Source organism: Boeremia exigua (genome assembly GCF_020726555.1).
Source record: "Boeremia exigua strain MPI-SDFR-AT-0100 chromosome Unknown C7974scaffold_3, whole genome shotgun sequence".
Lineage (NCBI taxonomy): Eukaryota > Fungi > Ascomycota > Dothideomycetes > Pleosporales > Didymellaceae > Boeremia > Boeremia exigua.
The window spans coordinates 2318591-2341137 of NW_025763520.1; the positions used below are offsets into that span (position 1 = coordinate 2318591).

At 52.4% G+C, this 22547-nt stretch overlaps 10 protein-coding genes across 10 annotated transcripts; 6 read left to right on the top strand and 4 right to left on the bottom strand.

Moving 5' to 3' along the window:
- Positions 1-142: 142 nt before the first annotated feature.
- Positions 143-1202, top strand: C7974DRAFT_134502 (exosome complex exonuclease RRP41). Its single transcript, XM_046135448.1, has one exon. The coding sequence runs from the start codon at positions 264-266 to the stop codon at positions 1017-1019; it is 756 nt and encodes a 251-aa protein (XP_046000593.1). The 5' UTR covers positions 143-263; the 3' UTR covers positions 1020-1202.
- A 183-nt stretch (positions 1203-1385) lies between these two features.
- Positions 1386-3308, bottom strand: C7974DRAFT_410530 (uncharacterized protein; the record flags this gene model as incomplete). Its single annotated transcript, XM_046143477.1, has 2 exons — positions 1386-2848; positions 2900-3308. 2 exons carry the CDS (start codon positions 3306-3308, stop codon positions 1386-1388), a joined length of 1872 nt encoding a protein of 623 aa, XP_046000594.1.
- A 762-nt stretch (positions 3309-4070) lies between these two features.
- On the top strand, positions 4071-5063 carry C7974DRAFT_373792 (uncharacterized protein; the record flags this gene model as incomplete). The annotated part of the gene is made up of 3 exons (XM_046140120.1): positions 4071-4094; positions 4156-4548; positions 4599-5063. The coding sequence occupies 3 exons, from the start codon at positions 4071-4073 to the stop codon at positions 5061-5063; spliced, it is 882 nt and encodes a 293-aa protein (XP_046000595.1).
- Positions 5064-5531: 468 nt separating this feature from the next.
- C7974DRAFT_388794 (uncharacterized protein) lies at positions 5532-9276 on the top strand. The gene is made up of 2 exons (XM_046141306.1): positions 5532-8546; positions 8603-9276. The coding sequence occupies exons 1-2, from the start codon at positions 5994-5996 to the stop codon at positions 8966-8968; spliced, it is 2919 nt and encodes a 972-aa protein (XP_046000596.1). The 5' UTR covers positions 5532-5993; the 3' UTR covers positions 8969-9276.
- Positions 9277-9543: 267 nt separating this feature from the next.
- C7974DRAFT_134573 (uncharacterized protein) lies at positions 9544-11379 on the top strand. Its single transcript, XM_046135450.1, has 3 exons — positions 9544-10071; positions 10122-10249; positions 10300-11379. The coding sequence occupies exons 1-3, from the start codon at positions 9780-9782 to the stop codon at positions 11038-11040; spliced, it is 1161 nt and encodes a 386-aa protein (XP_046000597.1). The 5' UTR covers positions 9544-9779; the 3' UTR covers positions 11041-11379.
- On the bottom strand, positions 11359-12702 carry C7974DRAFT_354271 (uncharacterized protein; the record flags this gene model as incomplete). The annotated part of the gene is made up of 4 exons (XM_046139547.1): positions 11359-11826; positions 11877-11928; positions 11989-12473; positions 12529-12702. 4 exons carry the CDS (start codon positions 12700-12702, stop codon positions 11359-11361), a joined length of 1179 nt encoding a protein of 392 aa, XP_046000598.1.
- Positions 12703-14555: 1853 nt separating this feature from the next.
- C7974DRAFT_134587 (choline dehydrogenase-like protein) lies at positions 14556-16889 on the top strand. Its single transcript, XM_046135451.1, has 2 exons — positions 14556-14951; positions 15008-16889. The coding sequence occupies exons 1-2, from the start codon at positions 14792-14794 to the stop codon at positions 16684-16686; spliced, it is 1839 nt and encodes a 612-aa protein (XP_046000599.1). The 5' UTR covers positions 14556-14791; the 3' UTR covers positions 16687-16889.
- A 293-nt stretch (positions 16890-17182) lies between these two features.
- On the bottom strand, positions 17183-17896 carry C7974DRAFT_373797 (HotDog domain-containing protein; the record flags this gene model as incomplete). Its single annotated transcript, XM_046140121.1, has 1 exon — positions 17183-17896. The coding sequence occupies one exon, from the start codon at positions 17894-17896 to the stop codon at positions 17183-17185; it is 714 nt and encodes a 237-aa protein (XP_046000600.1).
- A 982-nt stretch (positions 17897-18878) lies between these two features.
- On the top strand, positions 18879-20865 carry C7974DRAFT_304026 (high-affinity methionine permease; the record flags this gene model as incomplete). The annotated part of the gene is made up of 5 exons (XM_046137964.1): positions 18879-19131; positions 19193-19270; positions 19321-19580; positions 19628-19885; positions 19933-20865. The coding sequence occupies 5 exons, from the start codon at positions 18879-18881 to the stop codon at positions 20863-20865; spliced, it is 1782 nt and encodes a 593-aa protein (XP_046000601.1).
- A 23-nt stretch (positions 20866-20888) lies between these two features.
- Positions 20889-22363, bottom strand: C7974DRAFT_134622 (mycothiol-dependent formaldehyde dehydrogenase). Its single transcript, XM_046135452.1, has 4 exons — positions 21997-22363; positions 21725-21940; positions 21465-21676; positions 20889-21415 (listed from the first exon to the last, which is right to left on the bottom strand). The coding sequence occupies exons 1-4, from the start codon at positions 22118-22120 to the stop codon at positions 20912-20914; spliced, it is 1056 nt and encodes a 351-aa protein (XP_046000602.1). The 5' UTR covers positions 22121-22363; the 3' UTR covers positions 20889-20911.
- Between the last annotated feature and the right edge of the window lie 184 nt (positions 22364-22547).

The window sequence follows — 22547 nt, forward strand, 5'->3', positions numbered from 1 at the left end:
CAAAGTCGAGGTGACGCGTTGCACCGAAGACGCGAAATCGCGCTGTCACATGCACGCAGAGCGGGGCTCTTCACAGCAGCCAGGATCCCTGCTCGAGCTTTGACCGCGCTCCAAAATATCGAACCTAGCGTCATCATCAATTCACTGCCAATCCCAAACACCAATTGAACACCGCCCGTTCCCTGAGCTCGCCCACACAGCTCTCCCGAGTTTTACAGATCGGGGATTCAACTCAAAAATTGAAATATCTAATTCTCGTCACAATGCCGCTCGACACATCAACGTACTCGCTCGCCCTGCTCCGCCTGGACGGCCGGCGCTGGAACGAGCTCCGCAGCATCCATGCGCAAATTAGCACGCAAGCCGCCGCCGACGGCTCCTCCTACCTCGAGATGGGCAACACCAAGATTCTCTGCAGCGTGACCGGCCCCTACGAAGGACGCAGCAGCGGCATGCGCGGCGGCGCCAACGGCAGCGCGAAAATCGAAGTCGAGCTCACGAGCGCAGCATTCAGCGGCGTGGACCGGCGGCGCAATGCGCGCGGCGACAAGCGCACCAGCGAGATGGAGCATTGCCTGCGTGAGGCGTTTGGCGAGGTGGTGCTGGGCCATTTGTTCCCGCATTCGACGATTGGGATTAGTCTGCATGTGGTCAGCCAGGATGGGAGTTTGCTTGCGGCGTGCATCAATGCGGCGACGCTGGCGTTGATCGATGCCGGTGTTCCGATGACGGATTACTTGGTCGCATGCTCGGCAGCGTCGAGTGCGTCGGCGAGTGCGGCGGATAATGCGAGTGCGGATGATCCGTTACTGGATTTGAATACGTTGGAGGAGCAGGAATTGCCGTTTTTGACGGTAGCGTGTTTGGGGGAGAGTGATAAGGTTGCAGTGTGTGTAATGGAGACACGCGTGAGGATGGAGAGGCTGGAGGGCATGTTGGCGGTGGGGATTGAGGGGTGCAAGAGGATGAGAGGATTACTGGACGGCGTTGTGAAGGGATATGGGAAGAGGTTCGGATGAAAATTACTAGACAGTGGAAAGAAGCACTCTACAGGCCGCCGACTGCTCTGCGACGACAGCAGAGGTACGCACAAGTCGTGCAGCGTCTGCTGACGAGGCGACCTCACAGACCTTTAGATGGCCGCCTGCTCAACACAGGACGTGGTAAAGCGTATCCTGGCGTCGTTATACAAGGCACAAGCAAAGGCACGAAGCGATAGACAGAGCCAGAAGAGCGAAGTGGCAAGACAGCTACTCCTAAATTCACACATCTGGAGCATCTTATGAGATCGCTCATCTTGCAGCAAGATCTTGTCTCAAATGTTACCATTGTATTCCCAATAGCACAAGGAGACCCAGTCAAAGCCAATCTTCAAGCTTCGCCCCTCAGACGCCATCCGCCTTTGCGCTTCCACCACCATTTTTGCGCAGCCAATCCTCCAAAGCACCCAGCGCCCGCATATCAAACTCACCCAGCCCAGCTCCCAGCTCCGGTTGCGCCAACACTGCGTCGCTTGAAGCAGCCGCACATTGCAGCTGCGAAAAGGCGTCGGCCTGCACTCCTTCAACTGCCGGTAGCGGAGTATGCATCTTTACATTCTGCGCATGGAATGAGGCGGACATCTGGCCCTGTGATTGGAACGGGGCTTGCATCTGCTGCGCTCTGAGTGTTGGCAACAGCGGTGGCACCGTATAGGGCTTCTGCTGTGGAGTATGATAACGGCTGCGCACCTCTTCGGGTTTCGGTAGAATCGGTCTTGCGAAGTGGTCAGGAAGTGCCTTACCCCAAGTCCTAGCTGCCGGGGTTGGTGGCGCATATGTAGCAGAAGACACAGGCTGAGCATGAGCGTAGGCAGATGCGGTGGATTGAGTCATCGCGGCTGTTGAGCGCGGAGGGAGGGTATATGAGGACCCGTTGGGACTGTACATGTTACTGGTAGAGTTAAGGTTCGAGGGCATCGGTGCAATAGCCTGCTGGTGGCGCATCATTTCTTGTGTTGTCACTTCTTGCTCCCACTTCGTGATCTTTGCTGCTACCTCCCGGGCGCGCTGCTGAGCTGCGTTGGACCAGTCATTGCCTCGCAAATGGGTGAAGTCACTGCTTGGTACGGTGGCTCGGGGCTGGGACGCAAGAGGTATTGGAACAGGGGCGAAGCGTGAAGGGGGGAAGTTCTTTGAAGTAGGCGGGAGCCGAGGTAGTGGTTGACAGAAACTTGGATGCTGACCAGATGGCTTGACCAGCTGTGATGGCTGCGGCTGCACCTCCGAGTAAATCACTGCTTTGGATAGGATCGACTGGTGCTGGGTCGATGGATGCTGGGCTGGCTGGGTTTGCCGTTGCGTGTATTGCGTAGTTGTGCCAAGTTTCATGACAGTATCATCTGGATAATAACTCGAAGGTTCTGGTCGTGGCTGTCGGGACCGCTCCTGTAAAGGCCACTGTGTGGTTGGCGTTATCTGTCGCGGTGGTACTGCTTGGTCTTGGGGCCGGTGGTGGACGTACGCGGGGACCTGTGGAGGTCGCTGATGTTGCTCCTCATGCAAAGCATGCGGCCTAGATTGAGCGAACGTACTTATACGATCGATATTGGATCGACCGTGAGATGTATCGCGACTTTGAGTTGACACTATGGGCCCGTGAATTTGCTTTTGCTGTTTGTGCGCCCGGTTATACTCGTAGTCACGGTTCTGACGGCGATAGTGTCTATCCTCGTCTGTAGTTAGCTGCGTTGGGAAATACGTTGCTGTAAAGTGACCTGGCTGCGCATGTACAAGCCTCGGGTCAAGGTTGTCTTCAGCTGGGGGTGCTTTCGAGGGTGCAGTGGACGACCGCATAGGTGGAAGTTGCTCTGGCAAAAGTTCAGTGCCGAGTCTCATTTGTTTCAGAGCGTGCAACGTACCGCTCTGGATTGCTTTAGGCTCGATAACAAGTTTGCCTCGCCTTTGCTGCTCATACTCTATCCAAGCGTCACTTCCAATATCTGACCGATCCAACAGTTCATACGGACCTTTCAGTTGTGCTCGTCGAATAAGATACTTCGCCAGAGGCTCCAGATTGTCAACAACCATCTCAAGGTCAGGCGCCAAGTTCTTGTGTCTATGCATGATAGCCATGAACACACGCTCGAAGATCAGATCATCGCCATCGCTGGGGTGATCTGGTTTCTGCAGGCAGAAGTCAATGGCCCGTCGAATGTGGTCTGAAATATCGGCAGGATATGGGAGCGTAGACGCAAATGCATAGTAAAGAAACGGCACAAGTGTTTGCGTGGTCCAATCATCCGTTATTGAGTGCTTGTGCACAGCCATGGCTGTGATGCTATCAGTGTTGTGAATGTTAGCGAGTCGGGCCCTGCTGGTGGTGTTTGTTGACGCTATAAGGGTACTATGCAGGGCCCTGGAAGTGAAACTGTTCGTTTCCTAGAGTCTCACGGTGAAGGACGATAACAGTGAAGCAACATCCGAAATTTTTTCGAAGACCATCTCATGCCTACACATACATGAGACAACTTTTCTGCATTTGACGCGCATGCACGACTCATCACAGCCATCGTGTATACTTCATGCTTATAGTGCAATAAGAATGCCTTATATAGCAAGCAGAACATGCACACGTATCGAGCTCTTGCTTGGGGCTCGGAACACTCACGCTACAATACCGTATCAGCATTGAGAAGAGATCTGGATAACTGCTAGTACTGGTGACGGAGAAAGTAGTGCAGTTGGCTTGTGCTCGGTGTAGGGCTTCAACCTCATAAATCTTGTCAGGCCACAACAAGGAGTTTTGAGCCTCGAAATGATGCAAACGAGCGAACGGATGCTAGTTCTGCGCCAGGCTTGATTTTAAACCGGCATTCCCGGTTGTTAATGATCTTCGCGCAGTGACCGCAGCCAAGTCGCTGGTTCCCGCTAAGCTGACCTACGTCATGAGCGAACAGGGTTCAAGGCGCCAGCATTAAGTCCCATGGTCTGCAGTAGCACCCGAAAGCGCATCCGCATAGCCGTAACGGAGGCATCACCACGCGGATCATTCGGAGTCTGAAAGTGCTTAACCCCTCGTTGGCGCATAATATGGGCGAATATGAAGAGGTTGTGGTACGCGAATCCGGGGTGACGCATTCCAGTGTTTTGCTGATCTGTTGTTTGCACCTCTCAGGAACTCGGCTTCGAAGGTGTTGATAAAGTCGTTGACAAGTACCACGACAAAGTTTTCGACACAGTCGGGAAACATCCGCCCAGTTGGCACTGGCTGCATCATCGCCAACAACAGCGCGAACAGCAGCGCCAAGAGCACCAAAGACCAGATCAGAGCCATTCGTCTCGTGCCCATCGCGACGATCCAAGGGCCCACGAGGATAGCAGAACTGAGGCAGACATGTACAACCCTGACCGCCGTCAGGAGCGCGACTACCAGGATCGTGAATATCAGGATCGAAGAGACTCCCGTTTCGTATCTGACGAGACAATTTATTACCGAGGTCCTGATGCAGGCGCGGTTGCAACGCGTGGTAGCGACCCGTACGGCAATGCGCGAGGGTACGAAGTCCAGGTAGGCAATGTACTCAAACCATCGGCTGCACATGACTGATCTAGAATTAGCAATACCAGCAACCTCAGTACAACAACCGCCGCCCGCAACCTCAGAGACGCCGCTCGTCATGGTCGCCGCAGCGCTCTGGAAGAGAGCGTGGCAATGATCGCCGCGCGCGGTCGAAATCGAGGTCACGGTCGAGGTCGAAAGACAGACAACATCGGATCGCAGCGACTGTTGCTGGAGGTCTGATTGGAGGCATACTTGGCAATCAAGCCCAGAAAGGCAAGAAGTACGACACAGCTGCGACCATAGCGGGAGCTGTGATTGGCGGTCTCGGTGCCAGAGAAGTCTCGGAGCAGTGGGACAAGCGAAGGGCACGTAGAGAAGACTGTGACGAGAGGTGGGAGGACAAATACGGCGAAGATAGAGATCGCAGGAGGGACGACAGAGATCACAGAGACCAGAGAGATGACCGTTACGATGACCGTTATGATGACCGCCGAAGACATTACGAAAGGGACTGGCGATGAGGAGTGACTCTGGGACATGATGCGGCGCTGTTCGGAAGCATTTTAGGTGCTTTCTCTCAGAGTTGACAGGGGTACCGCTGTCATCACGGAGCTTTGCAGCCCCATGGAGGCACTCACGAATTACGAAACCAACGCGAATTCAGCGTGATGATTTATGAGATCATTATAAGGGAGACCAGTGAAGTGCTGTCGGGGTTTAGGCGAATGACGTGACCGGGGCCTGTATCTGCAACAAGGGATGAACGCTAGCGGCCCGCGCGCTCAAGTGGAAGTTGATAGCTGCAGTCGAAGCTACTTCGATGTCTGACAGGGCTGCGCAACACCCTCGTTCTGACGTGCGCAACTGGACCGTCGCGTCGTGAAGGCTGCGAATCCGGACATGTCTCACGCAAGGAACAGACGTGGGGGCCGGACAGGGCTCTGATAGCGATAGACGTCGCTTCGCTCCCGCAGCGTTTCAAGTTGTTCCTTCCTTCTATGGAAGATCCACTGAATTAGAGTACCGTCACCACCTTCGAGCAGCGTCACGCTTCACGCTGTCCGACAGCTTAATATTATTATCCGCTGCGAGGCGCTGCAGAGTACGTGACGGACTCTGTTTCAGTCAGCAGAATCGCCTTTCTTCGCACCACATTGCTTGTTCTATAGTTCGCTGTGTTCCGCCCCACCTTCCTACGCCGCAAGCTCCCACACCGGGCAGACGCGCCGTAGCTCACCCAAGACTCGCTGTCGAGCGCTGCTGTTTATCTCCACGAACTGCACGCGCACACGATGAGCTGAGCCTGCTGCACCACTGCATCGCACCTGCCCAGCTTATACCGAGCTCCTGCCTCCACATACGTGAGGGTGAGCCCCGCTCAGCAAACACACCGCCGTTCGCTCGCCGCGCACGCGTCGCTCCCAGCCAGCAGCAACACTTCCACCACCATAATGCGCCGCTACAGGCCTGGCGGCCCGGTGCGTGGGCACGGCGGGATCGCTGTGCCTGACTCCTTCGCCATGGTACGCGCCTTCGACAGCGACTCCAATCCCGCCAGACCGATACGACCTTCACCGCTCACCGCGAGCACTATACATGGCCTGCCTCTCGACCTCCTCGATCGCCTGCGGTCTTTTCCCCTTTTCCAGGCCGCCCCTGACACCTTCCTTGCCGCCATTGGTATGCATCTCAAGCCAGCTCTGTACCAGACACACGACACCGTCCTCACGGAGGGCGAGACGGGCAAAGCCATGTACTGGCTGGTCCGCGGCGCAATGCGGGTCACTTCGCGAGACCAGGAGAGCACGTACGCCGAACTGAAGCCTGGAGCCTTCTTCGGCGAGATCGGCATCCTCATGGACATCCCTCGCACCGCCACCATCATTGCAAACATGCGCTCGCTGGTAGTACGGCTGAATAAGGAAGACCTCATGAAGGAGCTGCACAAGTTTCCAGAGGTCGAACGAGCTATTATGGACGAGGCCAAGGAGCGTCTTGCCATCCTTGAGCGCAAGAAGAAGGAACTTGGAAGCAGCAACAAACGGCCTGGCGCTCCTGTGCGTCAAATCACAGGGAAGCGTGACCGAGAAGACGGCGACGTCATCATGGCAGAGAGCGGCACGTTGCGTGACGGAGAAGTCGTCAACGCTTACAAGAAGAGAAAGTCACCAAGTCCCGGCCTGCATGAAGCCGCAGCGAACAGTGCGTTTGGCAGTATCGACGTCCACGTGCGATCATTGCTGAAAGAGCTGCCACTATTTTCTGAGCTCCCAGACGACATCCTCCATTTTCTGGGCATGCGTGCCCAGTCGTCATCATTCCCCCCGTTCTACGACATCATCAAGCAGGGGACATCGGGTCGCGACGTCTACTTCATCGTCAAGGGCGAGGTGGAGGTGGTCAATATCAAGCCAGCTCAGCACAATGGCCACGTAGCGTTCGATCAGGGTAGGCGCAAGTCTATTGCCGCTGGCGAGCACAACTTGTACGAAGTTAAGGCTCGGCTGAGGCAAGGACAATACTTCGGCGAGGTCGTCAGTCTTTCTTTAGCACCGCGCCGTACGGCTACTGTGCGGTCAGTGTCATCCGTTGAGTGCCTGATGATCAGCGGCGATACTCTCAGCCAGTTGTGGGAGAAGTGCACGCCAGATGTTCGCCGACAAATAGAGTCGGTCGCCAAGGAACGACTCGAGGCTGCGAAAGACAACGACGTGCACATGTCGGATTCGGAGAGCACCCCCAAAATCGATGAGCTGGCTATTGCAGACACGAAGCGTCCACGAACACCGAGAAACAAAGAGAGTGTGCCAACAGTGACCTTCAGCGACCTTCCCGATGCTGATCTGCCAGTCACTCCGCCGCGGAGAGATGAAAAAACGATGGAGCCATACGATCCAGATCCGTTCCTCAACACCGATCTAGACAATGTCCGGTCTAGATCAAGACGGGGTTCACTTGCCCCTCCTCCACCCGACTCACCCTCCAGTCCTACTAAGTCCAGCTTCTCCAAAGATCCATCACCCATTGGCTCACCTCTTGGCACGCCTCAACTGGGTGCGCCTTTTGTGCCTTATCCTGTACCTAAGCACACATCAACACCACCAGAGCCTGCCTTCGACTTTAAGCGCCCACGCATGATACGAAAACCAAGCCGATTCAGCAGAGGCCATCTTCCCGATTCCGTTCTTGTTCAAATCTTCCAGAACTTTGACTTGTGTGAGCTTATGCAACTGCGGCAAATCTCGTCGCATTGGCATAAGCTCATTTCTACTTCGCCGGACATCCTTCACGATCTCGATCTCGCAAAGCACAACCGCAAAGTCACAGACAGAACGCTAGTAGATATAGTTTGCCCCTTCGTTGGCACTCGACCCAGAAACATAAACATCAGCAATTGCTTCCACGTAACAGATGAAGGCTTTGGCGAATTGGCAAGAGTTTGCGCGCCCGGTGTCAAGGTGTGGCGTATGAAAAGCGTATGGGATATCACCGGGCCTGCAGTACTTGAAATGGTGCAGAAAGCTAAAGGGCTCGAAGAAATCGACCTCAGCAACTGTCGGAAGGTGGGCGACAATCTTCTTGCGCGTGTCATTGGCTGGGTTGTGCCAGATCATCCCCCCCAGATGGCGATGGCACAAGCACAGCAACAAGCCCAGACCAGTAGTCGTCAAAAAGGCAAAGCTGGTGCCAATGGCCAAACAGCACCTGCACCCTTGCCTCCTGGAACCGTGGTCGGTTGTCCAAAACTGCGACGCCTTACACTGAGCTACTGCAAACACATCACAGACCGCTCGATGGCACATATCGCCGTTCACGCATCAAATCGCATCGAATCGATCGACCTCACACGGTGTACTACAATTACGGATGTTGGGTTTCAGCATTGGAGCGTCTACCCTTTCCCGCGATTGCAGAAGCTCTGCCTAGCCGACTGTACCTACTTGTCTGACAACGCGATTGTTTATTTAACCAATGCCGCCAAGGGGCTGAGGGAGTTGGACCTGGTAAGTCATCCATAACGTAACGCTAGGATTTGGTTATATACTTACCCATGTCTCAGTCATTCTGTTGTGCTCTTTCAGATACCGCAACAGAGGTCCTCGCCCTTGGCCTCCCTAACCTCACGCACCTTAATCTTGCCTTCTGCGGCTCTGCTGTCTCCGATACATCACTCCGCTGCATATCTCTTCATTTACTTGAGCTTCGACACCTCTCTGTTCGTGGATGTGTTCGTGTCACTGGTACGGGCGTTGAGGCCGTAGTGGAAGGCTGCAGAGATCTCGAAGTCCTTGATGTAAGTCAATGTAAAAACCTAGGAAGATGGCTCGATGCCGGAGGTGAGCAGATGGTCAGGCAACGGGGCCGTCGAGTCAAGTTCGAAACTGTTGCCGATGGCAGGTGGCGCGTAGGGCAGCAGGCGCTCTGAGCAGTAAGAACAGAAAGTCGACCGGATTTGTTGTTAGACGGTGTATGAGGGTTTGACCCTGATTGAATAATCAAAGTCTTCCTTTGAAGGCACATCGCATCGCATAGCGTGTGTTGTGCTTTTGTTGTATATATATGTTGTTACGGCCGATGATTGGATTTATGGCATACAATCACTACTATGATACCAGGTACGTCTTAGTACGGATGCCATGCGCAGCGCTACATTGCTGCTGCGAATTACAATCTTAGAATAAGACCAACATCTAAAACATGTATACCAATAGTAAAGGCGATAGTAGTGTTCAATAAGCACATCTACACTCACATGCTTCGCGTAAACTAGGCGAACATCTTTCGCATTTGTTTCAGCTGTTCAAAGCCATATTCATCTAGGACGCAATGTCTCTTGACTTTGCGAATGCGTAGGCGTTTGCTGTGTTCCATCCCGGGCTGATTCGGGGTCTCACTTCGTGCAACACTCTAGAAACTTCGAAAGTTTGATGTTCTTGGATTTCACGACTGTCTAAACAGCCATGATCTGTAAGCTGTACATTATTATCAGCCCTTTTAGGCCCTCAACACTGATTCCATATGTATATTTCTTGAGAACCATGCGAATTCGGATCAGTGACGTCACAGCTCTACGGTCGCACCCTCCGCCTAGCCTAAGTGGAGAGACTATTTCGACTCATCTACAATCATCAAGCTTTCAGGTCAGGATCTTGCATCCTAAGCTGCAGAAATAAGATGCCACGGAAGCTGGGTCACAGGCCTCAACGCAACTCCCTCGATCCCACAGGCAAGCCAAAATGACAGAATTTAACCACCACGCCCTCGTGATCGGCGCTTCAGGATTGATCGGTTGGTCAGTTGTGAACCAACTCCTGCAAGATTCTCCACAACAGCCATTTAGTAGAATCTCCGCCTTGGTGAACAGGCCACTAGATCTGAAAGACTCTCTCTGGCCGAACCCTTCAACAGGCCGTCCTAAGCTACAGCTTGTATCCGGAGCGAATCTGGCATGTAGCGATGCCGAATTTGAGGGCTTCCTTCAAAGTCGCGTTCCAGACGCGGCGTCTATCAGCCACGTGTATTACTTCGGTAAGCTTCACTTGCCGATGTAAAATTGATCGGCTAATGCGAGCACACAGCATTCAAGAGCAATCAAGATGCTGAAAAAGAAGTCGAAATCAATGTCAGCATGATGCGCCGTGTTGTACGTGCAGTCAAGAACCTATCAAGGAACTTTCGATTCATCGTGTATCCAGGTGGGACAAGAGTAAGATACGAGCGGCTCAATAGAATCACACGGCGAGCTGATTACCTCAGGGCTATGGCATTTACCGTCCTGACGGCATCTTTACGGCGCCACTCACGGAAGACTTAGCAGAACAGCTGCCAGATGATTACAACAAAACAGTCGCATATCCACATTACCGCGCTATGCTCACCGAGGAGGCCGAAGACTCCCAATGGACTTGGTGCGAGCTGGTCCCCGACGCTATAGTCGGCTTCACGCCCAATGGTTCTGGGTTCTCGCTCGCAGGCCACTGGGCAGTATATCTCTACGCCTACAAACTTGCCTATGGAGATGATGCAGCGGTGCCCTTTCCTGGACTCAAGGCTGGCTACGATGCCAAGTTTACCGAGGTCAGCTCGTCTTCTCTAGCAAAGCTCGCTATTTATGCATCACTTCACCCTGAGAACTTCCGAGAACGCATCTTCAACATCGCCGATAGCCCTGTACCCAGCACCTTCAGACAACGCTGGCCCCAGATTGCGTCCTGGTTCGGCTTGAAGGGCATCCCACCGGCCGAGTCGGCAAGCGCAGATGATTTGAAGCCAAGTGATTTCATCAAACAGCACCAGGATAAGTTAGAAGAAGCGGGTGTAAAGGGTGTCGATATCTGGAACGCAGGCCAACTCGACAGTGTTGGCTACTGGCTAACGTTCGACCGATACTTGAGCCTGGACAGAGTGAGAGATGCAGGATTTACGTCAGAGGGCGAGCCAGAGCAAGGATGGTGGGACGCATTCTCCATGTTCAAAAGGGCCGGAATGATCGCCTAACGGGCGTTTTGGTCGACAACTAAGCGTATGGCTGTAGGATCTCGATCTGTAAAGGCTGCGACAAACCTATGTCGCGTTGGTAATTCCACCATATTCTGTAGGCGTGTTGCCTCCTTGTTTGCTTCCAAGATGCGATTAAGAGATGCTTCACACGGGTTTGCACAATGATTAAGGACGCTATGAGTCGAACGAGACGTACACAATTGTGCACGGGAAAAGAAAGTTGTCAAGTGCAGAGTGCGCGAAGAAAGTTGGTGCGTTGAAATACACCACACTGTACATAGTAACGTAGACGGTCGTTATGAACAAAGGAAACAGCTACCGTGACCTAGCATGCGCAATCCCGCTCTCGATATCATAATCGTGATTCTGCTTCTGTAGCGACTCCTGGGATATTTGCTGGCTTGGCCCCCCGTCTTCTTCGCGAACGCAAACTCTCGTGGTCTTCGTTATGCCCGAGCTTTTGCCCTCCCCGTCTTCCAAGATGGCGCGTTCACTTTCGGAGTCGCTATCCAGCGCTGACTCTCCAGGGTGACCACTCTTGTGTGCAGAGCGCTTGTTTTGCTCGTATGTGTCGAGTCTGATGTGGTTGCCGTTTGTCGAGCGGCCGTATCCATAGTGGGAGTTTGGTGTCTTCGAAGGGTTGAGGGTGGAGGGAAGGAACTTCTGGAAGAGGCTGTCGAAAGCTTTGCGTAATGGTGGAAGGGATGCGATGAGAATACCAAGAGAGAGCTCGCTCTGACTCCAGATTGCAAGATTGACGCCACTCCAAGTTGGATCCATAGTCTGAGCAGTGTTAGTATTTTGAAAAAGGGAGGGGTTTCCATCTTACGAACCTTTGTGAGCGTCTTCAACTCAACTGTCTTAAAGATGGAGCAGATCGTGGCACTGTTAAATCACTGTGTCAGTCGAGTTCCTCATAATCATAGTTTGAAGCAAGTGACTTACGGGATACTTAGCAAGAAGACACTGCGGATGCCCCATTGTGTCTTACGTGACAGCTGGACTTGTGACAAGTAGATGAGTGGCGCGGCCATGTAGATTACATCGGTTAGAATATTGCAGATGCCCTGAGTGTATGAAAGCCACAGTGTTCCTCTGGCCCAGCACTTCCTATCTGGATACCCATAGTTCCAATTGGCTTCCAATGGTGTACATCCAAATAGCGTCAGCACCGGCGCAAGAAAGTTGAAAGCGGTGACGAGCGCGATAGAGAACCAGACGATGGCCTGATATATCCTGGAGAATTTGAGCACCAGTAGCCATGCGCAGATGGACCACTTGAGCACTGCGACACCAACAATGTTGACGATTTGGACGATCCAGAGGAAGTAAGAGTAACGCAGAATATCAACAGATGGGTCCAGAATGTGTCTTCCTAAGCCAGCATCGACGACGATATGGTTGAGAATAGTCGCTGCGATGTTAAGAAGCTATAGAGCGGCAGTGTTAGATCTTCTGCAGATCGGAAGTGGGTACAACACCTACCGTAGCGAAGATCAACAGGTGATCGCATATCATGAACTTACGGCCATGCATACGCCCATATACAACTCTCCATACAAGGAAACCTGTACTGAGCATCGAAAGGATCCAAGCCGGTATGAGAATCTTGTTCCGTTGATTGGGCCAGTCTCGCTGTGCTGAGCCTGTGGTATCCATTGTGACTGATGGGGCTGCATCAAAAGCGAAGGAGAAGGAAACTTCAGCGGGCGAAGGTACATATGCGACATAGATAAGTAGTTAGTCTACCCTCGTACAGTACCCTAAAAAACAGCCACATCAAACATGAAAATGCAGCAATGACGATCTGAGCATAGCTCACGGACATCATCTTTGACCCAAACAGGAGACACGGGCTTCCAGACCACTGTTCAGGAAGGTTTCCTGCACAGGGATGTCAATCCATGAACCAGACTGATTGTGGTACGACTTTGAATGAGGACCCACAAGGGTCTTGTTGCGCCGATTGGAGTGGAGAGTGGGGGTGGGTGCCCTGAAACTAGGCCAAGCGATCATACATTTCGGCTCTGAAGTGCTAGAAATTACCTGTTACACCTGACATCTGTTGCCTACCACAGAAATGGGTACAGCCCTAAGTCCACTGGAGTAACCGATGTCGACTTCGACGAATTTTGCGTTGTGCGGGATGATCTTTGGCCACATGCTGATAGAATTCCATACTAGGTGTGGAAGGAGGAATCACTCCTGATCTTGAGTCGCGAACTAGAGCTAGCGAGTCGAACAGGAGCCGTATCACTTGCACGGGGTTTCCACCTAGGTACACATATACCATGTACCTAGGTAGGTATTCTAGTTCCTCAGGAGCCGGAGATTATACTCAGACGTAAAGGCAACCCGCGCGCTGCTGCATCTCAAACAGGGACGGAGGTACTAACGCCATCTTACAAGATCACACATACCTACCACGGCAGAAATTTTGGTCCAGCTGGACATGATTATGCAACGGAGGGATCAATGAGGCAAATCCAGAAGCTTGTTCAAGACAAGCTCGTCTCAAAAAACCACTGACAAGTTCCGGTAGTTGCCAGTACCGTTGCAGACACCCTAAGGCTATGATGGGTAACAGAGCTCCGGGTCAAGAGTCTCGGTACGGCTTTGATGTTGCCAGGTATCGGGGAACTGACCCAGGATGCCGGTGGTGGCGCATGTTGGGCCGCAGGTACGTGATCGATCCCGGTAAACTTAGCACGAACTGCGTCAGATTTGGTTGGTCAGATCCCATCTGCATCTGATAGCACGTGGGATACATGGTGCAAACGGTCCGATTGTTTGGAAACTCTCCGGTGGCGTTATGGATGTGGCGTACCGCGGCGTGGCAGCTGGGAGATAGGAACATCTGCCAACATTGACAGACGATGGAAGATTCGTCCACATTATTTGCTTGCATCCCTGCGAGAGCCTTCTCACTTCCAGGCGCAAGCTACCGCGCTCCCCGAAATGTCGCTTGAAACAGACATCAACCCGAGTTGGTGAGACCGCAAGCGCACCATTGAGCCGCTGTGGAGCCCGGCTTGAGTCGCGCGTATCTTCGGCTGTGGCACGTTCACGACACATAATTTCGTTACCATGATCTTTCGAGTGATCTTCAGAATGCTGTACGTATGCAGGTATGCAAACCCCTACACTGTTTCCGATGCACCCATGAGAGAAATGCGCAACACGAGCAGGGTTTCTGGTCGTGTCCAAAATATCTGTGCGCACTGCTGCTAGGTTCCTAGGGGCTTCGAGTGATGGGAACACACTTCTTGCGCCCATGTGCCCCTCAAGACGGTTATCAAGTGGAGCTAGATTACCCGTCGACAGTTTCTCTGGTATGGCATGCCGTTAGCTCTGGTGTCGGGTAACGCGCCGCGCCGCTTTGACAGCGACGTTCGAATGAGTAGCAGACCCTAGCTTGCATTGACTCGTTATTGTGCAATTTTGAGGAAGACGTATTTAGCCCGGGAACCATGGATTTCTGGCCAAGAGAAGGATTGCACAGGCGCCATTGTATGTTTCCGGCAATCGATTTGCTCGCCCTCCACCTTGCTGTGGGACTGGCTTTCCCGATCAGATGGTGCTTCGGGACATGACGAACTACCGGCATTTCCACGTGGTGTGAGACTGTTCGACCAATGCCAACGCTGTTCTCGGCCATATAAAGAATCTAGTGTCAGCACGCTTTCGACTTCATCCTCGAGCATCCCCAATCACATTCGCTCAGATTCAATTACAACCGGGGCTCAAGATGCCAGTATTCTCTCGTTTGGCCGTGGCCGTTCAGCTCTTCGGTGTTATCCTTACTCCTGCTCTTGCTGCAGCGACCGCGCAAGAATATGATTATGTTATCGTTGGTGGAGGTGTTACTGGTTTGGTTGTGGCAAACCGTCTGACAGAAGACAGTGGTGGTAAGTACTCACTGGTAGCAAAGACCCATTGTCCAATTGCTTACACAAATGCGCAGTGTCTGTTTTGGTCATTGAAAGTGGTGAATCAGTCGACAGTCCCGGAAATATGATTCCTTTTAAGGCCAATGATCTTACCAGTGCCAATGGCCTGATGTGGGATGGCCTCACATCCCTTCCTGAGCCTGGTCTAGGTAACTCGACATATAACGTCCTAGTTGCCAAAGTCCTCGGTGGTGGTTCAGTCGTGAATGGGATGGTCTACGATCGTGGCTCTGCTGCTGACTACGATGCTTGGGAGGCTCTAGGCAACGACGGATGGGGCTGGGCAGGAATGGAACCTTTCTTCAAGAAGGGTACTACCTTCCAGCCTCCTTCTGCCGCTATCGCCGAGGCTTTCAACATCACCTGGGATCCCGACACATATGGCAATGGTCCTCTAGCTGTCAGTATCACCGACACCCAGTATCCGGATATCAAGGACTACTGGGCAGCATGGAAAGCTACCGGTATTCATGTTCCAGAGGATGGTAACAACGGTGAGGCATACGGCCCTTCTTGGTATGCCAATACCATGGACAAGAAAACTGGTCGCCGGGCACACGCACGCTACGCGTACATCGACCCTATCTCTCAGCGAACGAATTTGAACATCCTGACCAGGGCCACCGCCCAAAAGGTCATTTTTGACAACAGCCTAACCGCCACCGGTGTCGAGATTATTGATGCCACTGGCAAGACCTCAGTGGTAAATGCCAAGAAAGAGGTCGTCCTCGCCGCTGGTGCTATCCAGACCCCGAAGCTGCTTCAGCTCAGTGGAGTGGGTCCCAGGCCAGTCTTGGAGGCTGCAGGCGTGACGGTGAAGGTCGAGCTCGATGCGGTCGGTTCCAACTTCCAGGACCACCCTTACGCCACCGTGGTCTTCAACACTACATCTGTTCACTCCCCTAGCCCCAACTCGCTGATGACTAACGCCACATTCAACGCTTCTGCCTGGGCTCAATATGAAGCCGACAAGACTGGTCCTTATACGGTCGCCCGTGGAAATGCTCTTGCATTCATCTCCCTGCCTGATATGACTTCGGACGTCAGTGCAGTTGTTGATAGCCTGAACAGCCAGCAAGATGATTCATACCTCCCGGGCTTCTACAAGGGCAACGAGAAGCTGCTGAAGGGGTTCGCTGCACAGAAGAAGGTCATCGCTGGTCTCTTCCAGCGCAAAGACGCCGCTGTTGCCGAGTTCCCTGTCCCTGCTGATGGCTCTTACGGCCTCGTTGGTGTCGAGAAGCCCCTGTCCCGTGGTTTCGTTCACATCAATGCTGAGAACCCGACCGGATCTCCCGACATCATCCACAACGCCTTTGTCAACCCTATCGACAGGAGCGTCATGGCGATTGGCCTTCGCTTCTTCCGCACTGTCTGGGCTCGGCCCGAACTCAAGGAGTACAAGATCAGCGAGACGGTTCCTGGTGCTCAGTACACCTCTGATGATGACATTTTCTCTGCTCTCCTTGCCTCAGGATTTTTGTCACCTACCCTTGCGCATCCTTCTGGATCCTGTCCCATGATGCCTGAGAACGATGGTGGCTGTGTCAGCGACAAGCTCCTGGTCTATGGCACAACGCATCTTTCCATTGTTGACGCCTCTATCATTCCTATCATCCCTTCGTGCCATTTACAAGCTACCGCTTACGGTATTGGAGAGAAGGCTGCTGCTATAATTAAGAGCAGAGCATAGGCTTGTCGACCTTCGTTTGAGCCAAAGCTTCTCATATACATTAAATTATAAGCACGTTCTGACACTGATCCGATTCTGTGTTTGTGACTCCTAAAGTGAACCCATGACACGTGATGTACAAGGTTGTGTCGCTCGGTGGGGCAGTCCTATTGTGGTGGGCCGTGACATCCGCAGGCCATCGGTCACATAACACCGAGCCGTGCGGCAAAGTCGTTCACAATGGTAACGCAATGGCCAAGCGTGAAGGATCAACCAATCTCCAAAGGCGAGATGCATGGACCCAGTTGAATACCAAGTCGTTCGGCGCGCGAGAGATCTACACCAGTCCACTATGCAAATTGCGGCTCGACCTTTTCCTGGTAGTCTTTGGTAACATAGGTATTTACTAGCCCAGATCTTTCCTTCAATGTTTGAACGGTCCTGGCGGGCAATTGTCACTGGGAAACGCGGTCTTGACAGGCCCTGGAGCACTTATATATTAATCTTGGGTGTCGGATCATATTTTGGCTGCTGCTGCCAACGTGTTCTTGTTCATGACAAAGGCGCCTTTGCCCTCTGCAAAGACTTTGCCTTGCCCATCCTCAATCCAGCCCACGGATTCGATCCATCTACCCATCTTGCGGACCACTTTCGCTCTGCAAAGCAAAACACACGGCGTATTTACCGCTGCTTTGTACTTGATATTCAGATCGGCCGTCGGGCAGGTGCTGTCGTACACATACGATATGAGCGTGCCCATAACTTGATCAAGAAGTGTCGCTGTAACTCCTCCATGAAGGCGCTGTACACCGCCATCCATGTCATGTCCAATGCTTATCAGGAGGTACATCTCTGGTGTATCAGGATCCGTTGCGCTCCAAATATATTCTTCCTTGGACAACAAAGAGGGCTCTGCTCCCTCAGCTCGAATGTGTCCTGCACCTCCGCTTCCCATAGATGCGCTCCCGGTAGACACGGTCTTCTCGTCGTGATCTCGGCCGATCCTGCCGGGCCTGTACATAGAGATATATGCTCTCAGGGCTTCATCGGTAAACAGCGTCTTCGTGAAAAATGTATTGGATATATCCTCGCGCTGATCGGGAACGTGGCGCTTCTGAATACGCGTCATGGATGGGTCGGACAACAGGTCTTGACACCAGTCTAACGAGGTGAAGTCCTGAAAATGCTCGATTCTGCCGTGAGCAGAGTGAGGATGCGGGAGCCGACTCATATCGTGACGTATATTTGATTCGTGAAAATATGGGAGCTGTCAACGCGTGTTGAACCTGGAGCTGTAGGTAACAGACGCACAGTAATAGGCAGTAATGCGGTAGCCATGTTAGCGTAGTTGAATGTTGTGCGACTCCTCAATTGCGATGCAGGACTTCCGAGGTTGTTTTGCGCCGAACCTAGCTGCTAGTGTCCACCCGCTTAGTCAGGGACGCGTCTCTCTCCTTCTCCACAATCAAGCCCAAACGTAGGACACTCATGATGTCTCTATCGCCCCAGACTCTCGATGGTCTACAAATAAGTGAACAGTATATTTAGTCCCTTAGGCTCGCAACTTGATGTGCTCCGCACACATTCACGTGCGCCACCACAACAAGCCCATTGCATTTGCAGCTCTTAATAGAACATACGAAGGTTTTAGAAACACAGTGACGGTCGTGTTGACCAAGTCAGAGCTCCAAAGGACGATGTCAAACCCTTCGAAAAGAGGGCAGAATCGGTAAGTGCAAAGTAACATCAACTCCAATGCATCATTGAATTCTTTCTAGACGCCCAGCCCCCTTTAAACTTCACTTTGTAGACCTAGATCTCGAAACATTTGGCATCTCATGATACGAAGCTTGAACAAGATGCCGTGCCAGGGCCAGTAACTGTTGACACCAGTACCAGCTCGAGGATTGCAACATCACGACTGCACATCGTTCCATCCAATATGAGAAACCTTCAACACCTTCCACATCGGCGTTGAGCCTTATCTGCCAAGTCCGCGCCGCGATAATTATCGCAGGTATTCTACACAGCTGTTTGCCCGTTCGGCGATGACGCGAGACTGGGCGAAATTGCATATCCTTGTCCCTCCCATTCGAACCTTGGCAACGAACACTCGAACTGACGTGAACTGCCATATAATAGCTCTGGGCTCACCATGGGTCAATCATCGATCTCCGGGGTCTTTCATCCAGCTTCTACGTCAGTGTATCGGCATGGCGGCTCTTTCTGCATCGCATCTGAAGCATCTCTTTTGGGGAGACTCAAGCGATAATGTCGACGCCGTAGATGTAAAGGCAAACAACGCCCAGATTGGCGAGGAAGTCTTCGTTGATGGAGTACTTGTACACCAGGATGCCAATGGTGCACCCGTGGAGACAGTCAGCCCATTGGGCTACCATGTTGGATGGGCCGGGATCCTCTTCCTGAACGTCAGCCAAATGGTGGGCACCGGAGTCTTCAGTACACGTACGTGAATCTCAATAATTGTGAAGCGAAGATACCTGTAAGAGACTGACGGTACCCGTAGCCGGGTCGATCCTACGAGCGCTCGACTCTGTGGGTCTTTCAATCCTGTACTGGATATTTGGTTTCGTCATTGCTGCCAGTATGTATGCTATCTCAACATTGTTAGCATCAAAACCTAATAGCGTCTAGCTGCCCTTGCAGTCTACCTGGAGTATGCAGCTATGTTCCCCAATCGATCAGGCGGACAAGTTACCTACCTTGAGCAGGCCTTTCCGCATCCGGCTTTCCTACTTCCTGTAACATACGCCTTTTTCACAGTCGTATTCTCATTCTCGAGTAGCAATGCAGTTGTGCTTGCTCGTTACATCTACCGTGCGGCTGGACACACGGCTTCTGAATGGGAGAACAAGGGCCTTGCGTTGGCTTCTTACTCCTTCCTTGCATTCCTAGTGAGTTTAGCGCAGCTATCGGAAGAGCAAAGCTGACGCCGGGATAGTGTCTGATTTCCACGAAGTGGTCAATGCGTCTTATGAATCTGATATCATTTGTCAAATTGATAATCCTTCTATTCATCGTCATCACCGGATTTGTCGTACTTGGCGGCGGGACATCTGTTCAGGACCCTCGGGCGAATTTCCGCAACTCTTTCGATGGCATTACCACCAATGGTAACGATCTAGTCAACGCTTTAGTCAGCGTCAACTTCGCGTATCAAGGATATGCTAACGCTTTCAATGTTACGAACGAGATCAAGGTACGTGATGTCGACGTTCAACATAATCTTGACTAATGTCCCTCTAGAATCCTTTCCCACTTCTCAAGAAGATTGCCCCACTATCACTCATTATCGTGTTCATACTATACGTTCTTGCCAATGTGGCGTATTTTGCTGCGGTTCCAGCGGCCGAGATCCGAGAGTCGGGTGAGCTTGCTGCTGCTCTTTTCTTCGAGGCCGTCTTTGGTACAAAGGCTGCGAGGGGTCTGCCTGCGTTGATTGCTGTCAGCGCAGCTGGCAACATCATGGCAGTTATCATTGGGGCTACGCGCCAGATTCGCGAATGCGCCCGACAAGGTGTAATCCCCTGGCCGCACCTCTGGGCGTCGACTAAACCCTTTGGCACGCCTTTTGCGCCTGTCTTGCTCAAGTGGGTCATGACCTGCATCATCATCCTCGCGCTACCTTTTGGCGATGCTTTCAACTTCCTGGTGGATCTGCGATCTTATCCGGACTCGATTTTCATCTTCTTGATGGTCGTTGGTATCTATGCCATCCGTTACCGCCGGAAGAAGGAAGGCCTACCACCCGCCCAGTTTCAGACATGGCACTCAGCACTGATCTTTTCGGCACTTATATGCCTGTTCATCCTGATCATGCCCTGGGTTCCACCGGAGGACGGTGGCGACTACTCGTTCTGGTACGGCACATACATTGTTACAGGACTCGGGCTTCTGGCTGGAATGGGTCTCTACTATTTTGCATGGGTTCATGCACTCCCTCGCCTTCGCAACTATAGTATCAGGGCCTTGACCGTGGTCAACGAGGACGGCAGTGTCGTGCATCAATTGAAACGAGTGCCGAATACCGAGGTTGCTGAGTGGGACAGGACTCACGACGATGCTGGTAATGTCCTCGGCGACGCCACGAGTGTTGATGACACGGGTAATGCACACTTAGTGCACAGAGTCAAGGTCAGAGACACGGCGGTCCAATACACCACGGAAGAGAAGGTATGAGCAGTGCCAGCGTTTGTTGCTGAATCGAATGGCAGTCTCGTTGGATTTATACACTCTGTGGTATCAGGATCGCCCTTCCTCTTACATTTCCGTCCCTCAGATCCTGTATGGCAGAATCATAGTCTGCGAGCTTGTACTTCGATGTGTGCAGCTTAACCTTTCCTTGCGCTGCCAGTACCATCAACTCAGCAAGATCGTTGTAGCTGCCCACTAGATTCCCCACAAAATTTATCTCTGTTGAGACAATATCAATCGTAGGGATATTTAGGTTCTCGCCATATCCTACGATATAGTAGTTTCCTGCTCTTCGCAGCATCTTGACACCAGACTTCGTAGAACCGCCTTCGGCAACAAAGTCAATAACGGCTGCAGCACCCTTGCCTTGCGTGAGTTTCATGACTGCCTCGATGAAGGACTCGTCTTCGTTGACTTGTACTGTGTGGTCGGCTCCAATGGATGATGCAAGATCGAGAGCGGCTTGGTTACTGTCAATAACAATCAAGGTGGCCGCATTCATCGCCTTCATGCATTGAATGCCAATGTGTCCAAGCTAGCATATCATGTCAATAGCTATCATGTGCTTACAGCAGAGAACTTACACCTCCGGCGCCAACTATGACGCAGTAATCGCCTGGCCGCAATATCCTCGCTGCTTTCGCAACGACGTGATAGGCGGTCAATCCCGCATCTGCAAGAGCAGCGACATCTGAGGGCTCGAGTTTCTCGTCCAGCTTGATTACGCTCCTTGCTGTTGTACGGATGTATTCAGCGTAGCCACCATCAACATTGATGCCTGGAAATTTACTGTCCTCTGGAGATTGTTAACACCAACACTATAAGTTGGCTTTACGTGCCCTACCACAGTGAACGTCGTCTCCGGATCGACAAGCCGTACATAGCCCACACGTGACGAGTGGATGCAGGATCACCTTGTCACCAACTTGGACGTTGCCAACCGAGGCACCAACTTCGTGCACCCACCCCGCGTTCTCATGGCCAATAGTATACGGTAGTTCGACGTTTGATTTCTCTTTCCATTCGCCGTCACAAATATGGATGTCAGTACGGCATACACCTACAGGCGGACTCAGTACTCATGTTGGTCGCGGACGTTCTCTCTACCGTACATACCAGCAGCACCAACCCGGACAATGACGTCGAGTGGGGACTCTACTGTTGGTACTGGAACATCGTGTATCTCCATGGGCGCATGGTACGCCATGACTCGTACGGCTTTCATGGTTGTGGCGGTCATAACGGAGGCCGCTGAATTGGGTTGTGTGTAGGGTGAGTACGTCGAGGACCGCGCACTGCATTTAAAGCCTACGAGCGGGGTCACTCCATGACTTGCATATTAGTTGTGCCTTCAAAGTGAGGTGGGAGGCTATGATTTGTATGGTACGGAGATGAGTCCGTGTAAAGCCTACTTCGAAATTGTGGGGGAACTGCAAGGCTGAAGCTAGCTTCCTTCGCCCCGAGAGCCGCCATCCCGTGTCGATCGTTTCGGCTGACAGAGGGTGTAGAACTCCGTGTCTCTACATTCGGAGTAAGCCGTGTTGTGATACTAACCCCATGGCGATGTCTGTCGGGTCTATGTGCATGTGATATCTCACAAATTATCACAGCCGTCGATGGTTGAGAGCTTCGATGAGCACATGATCGATGAGCACAAGAACATGTCG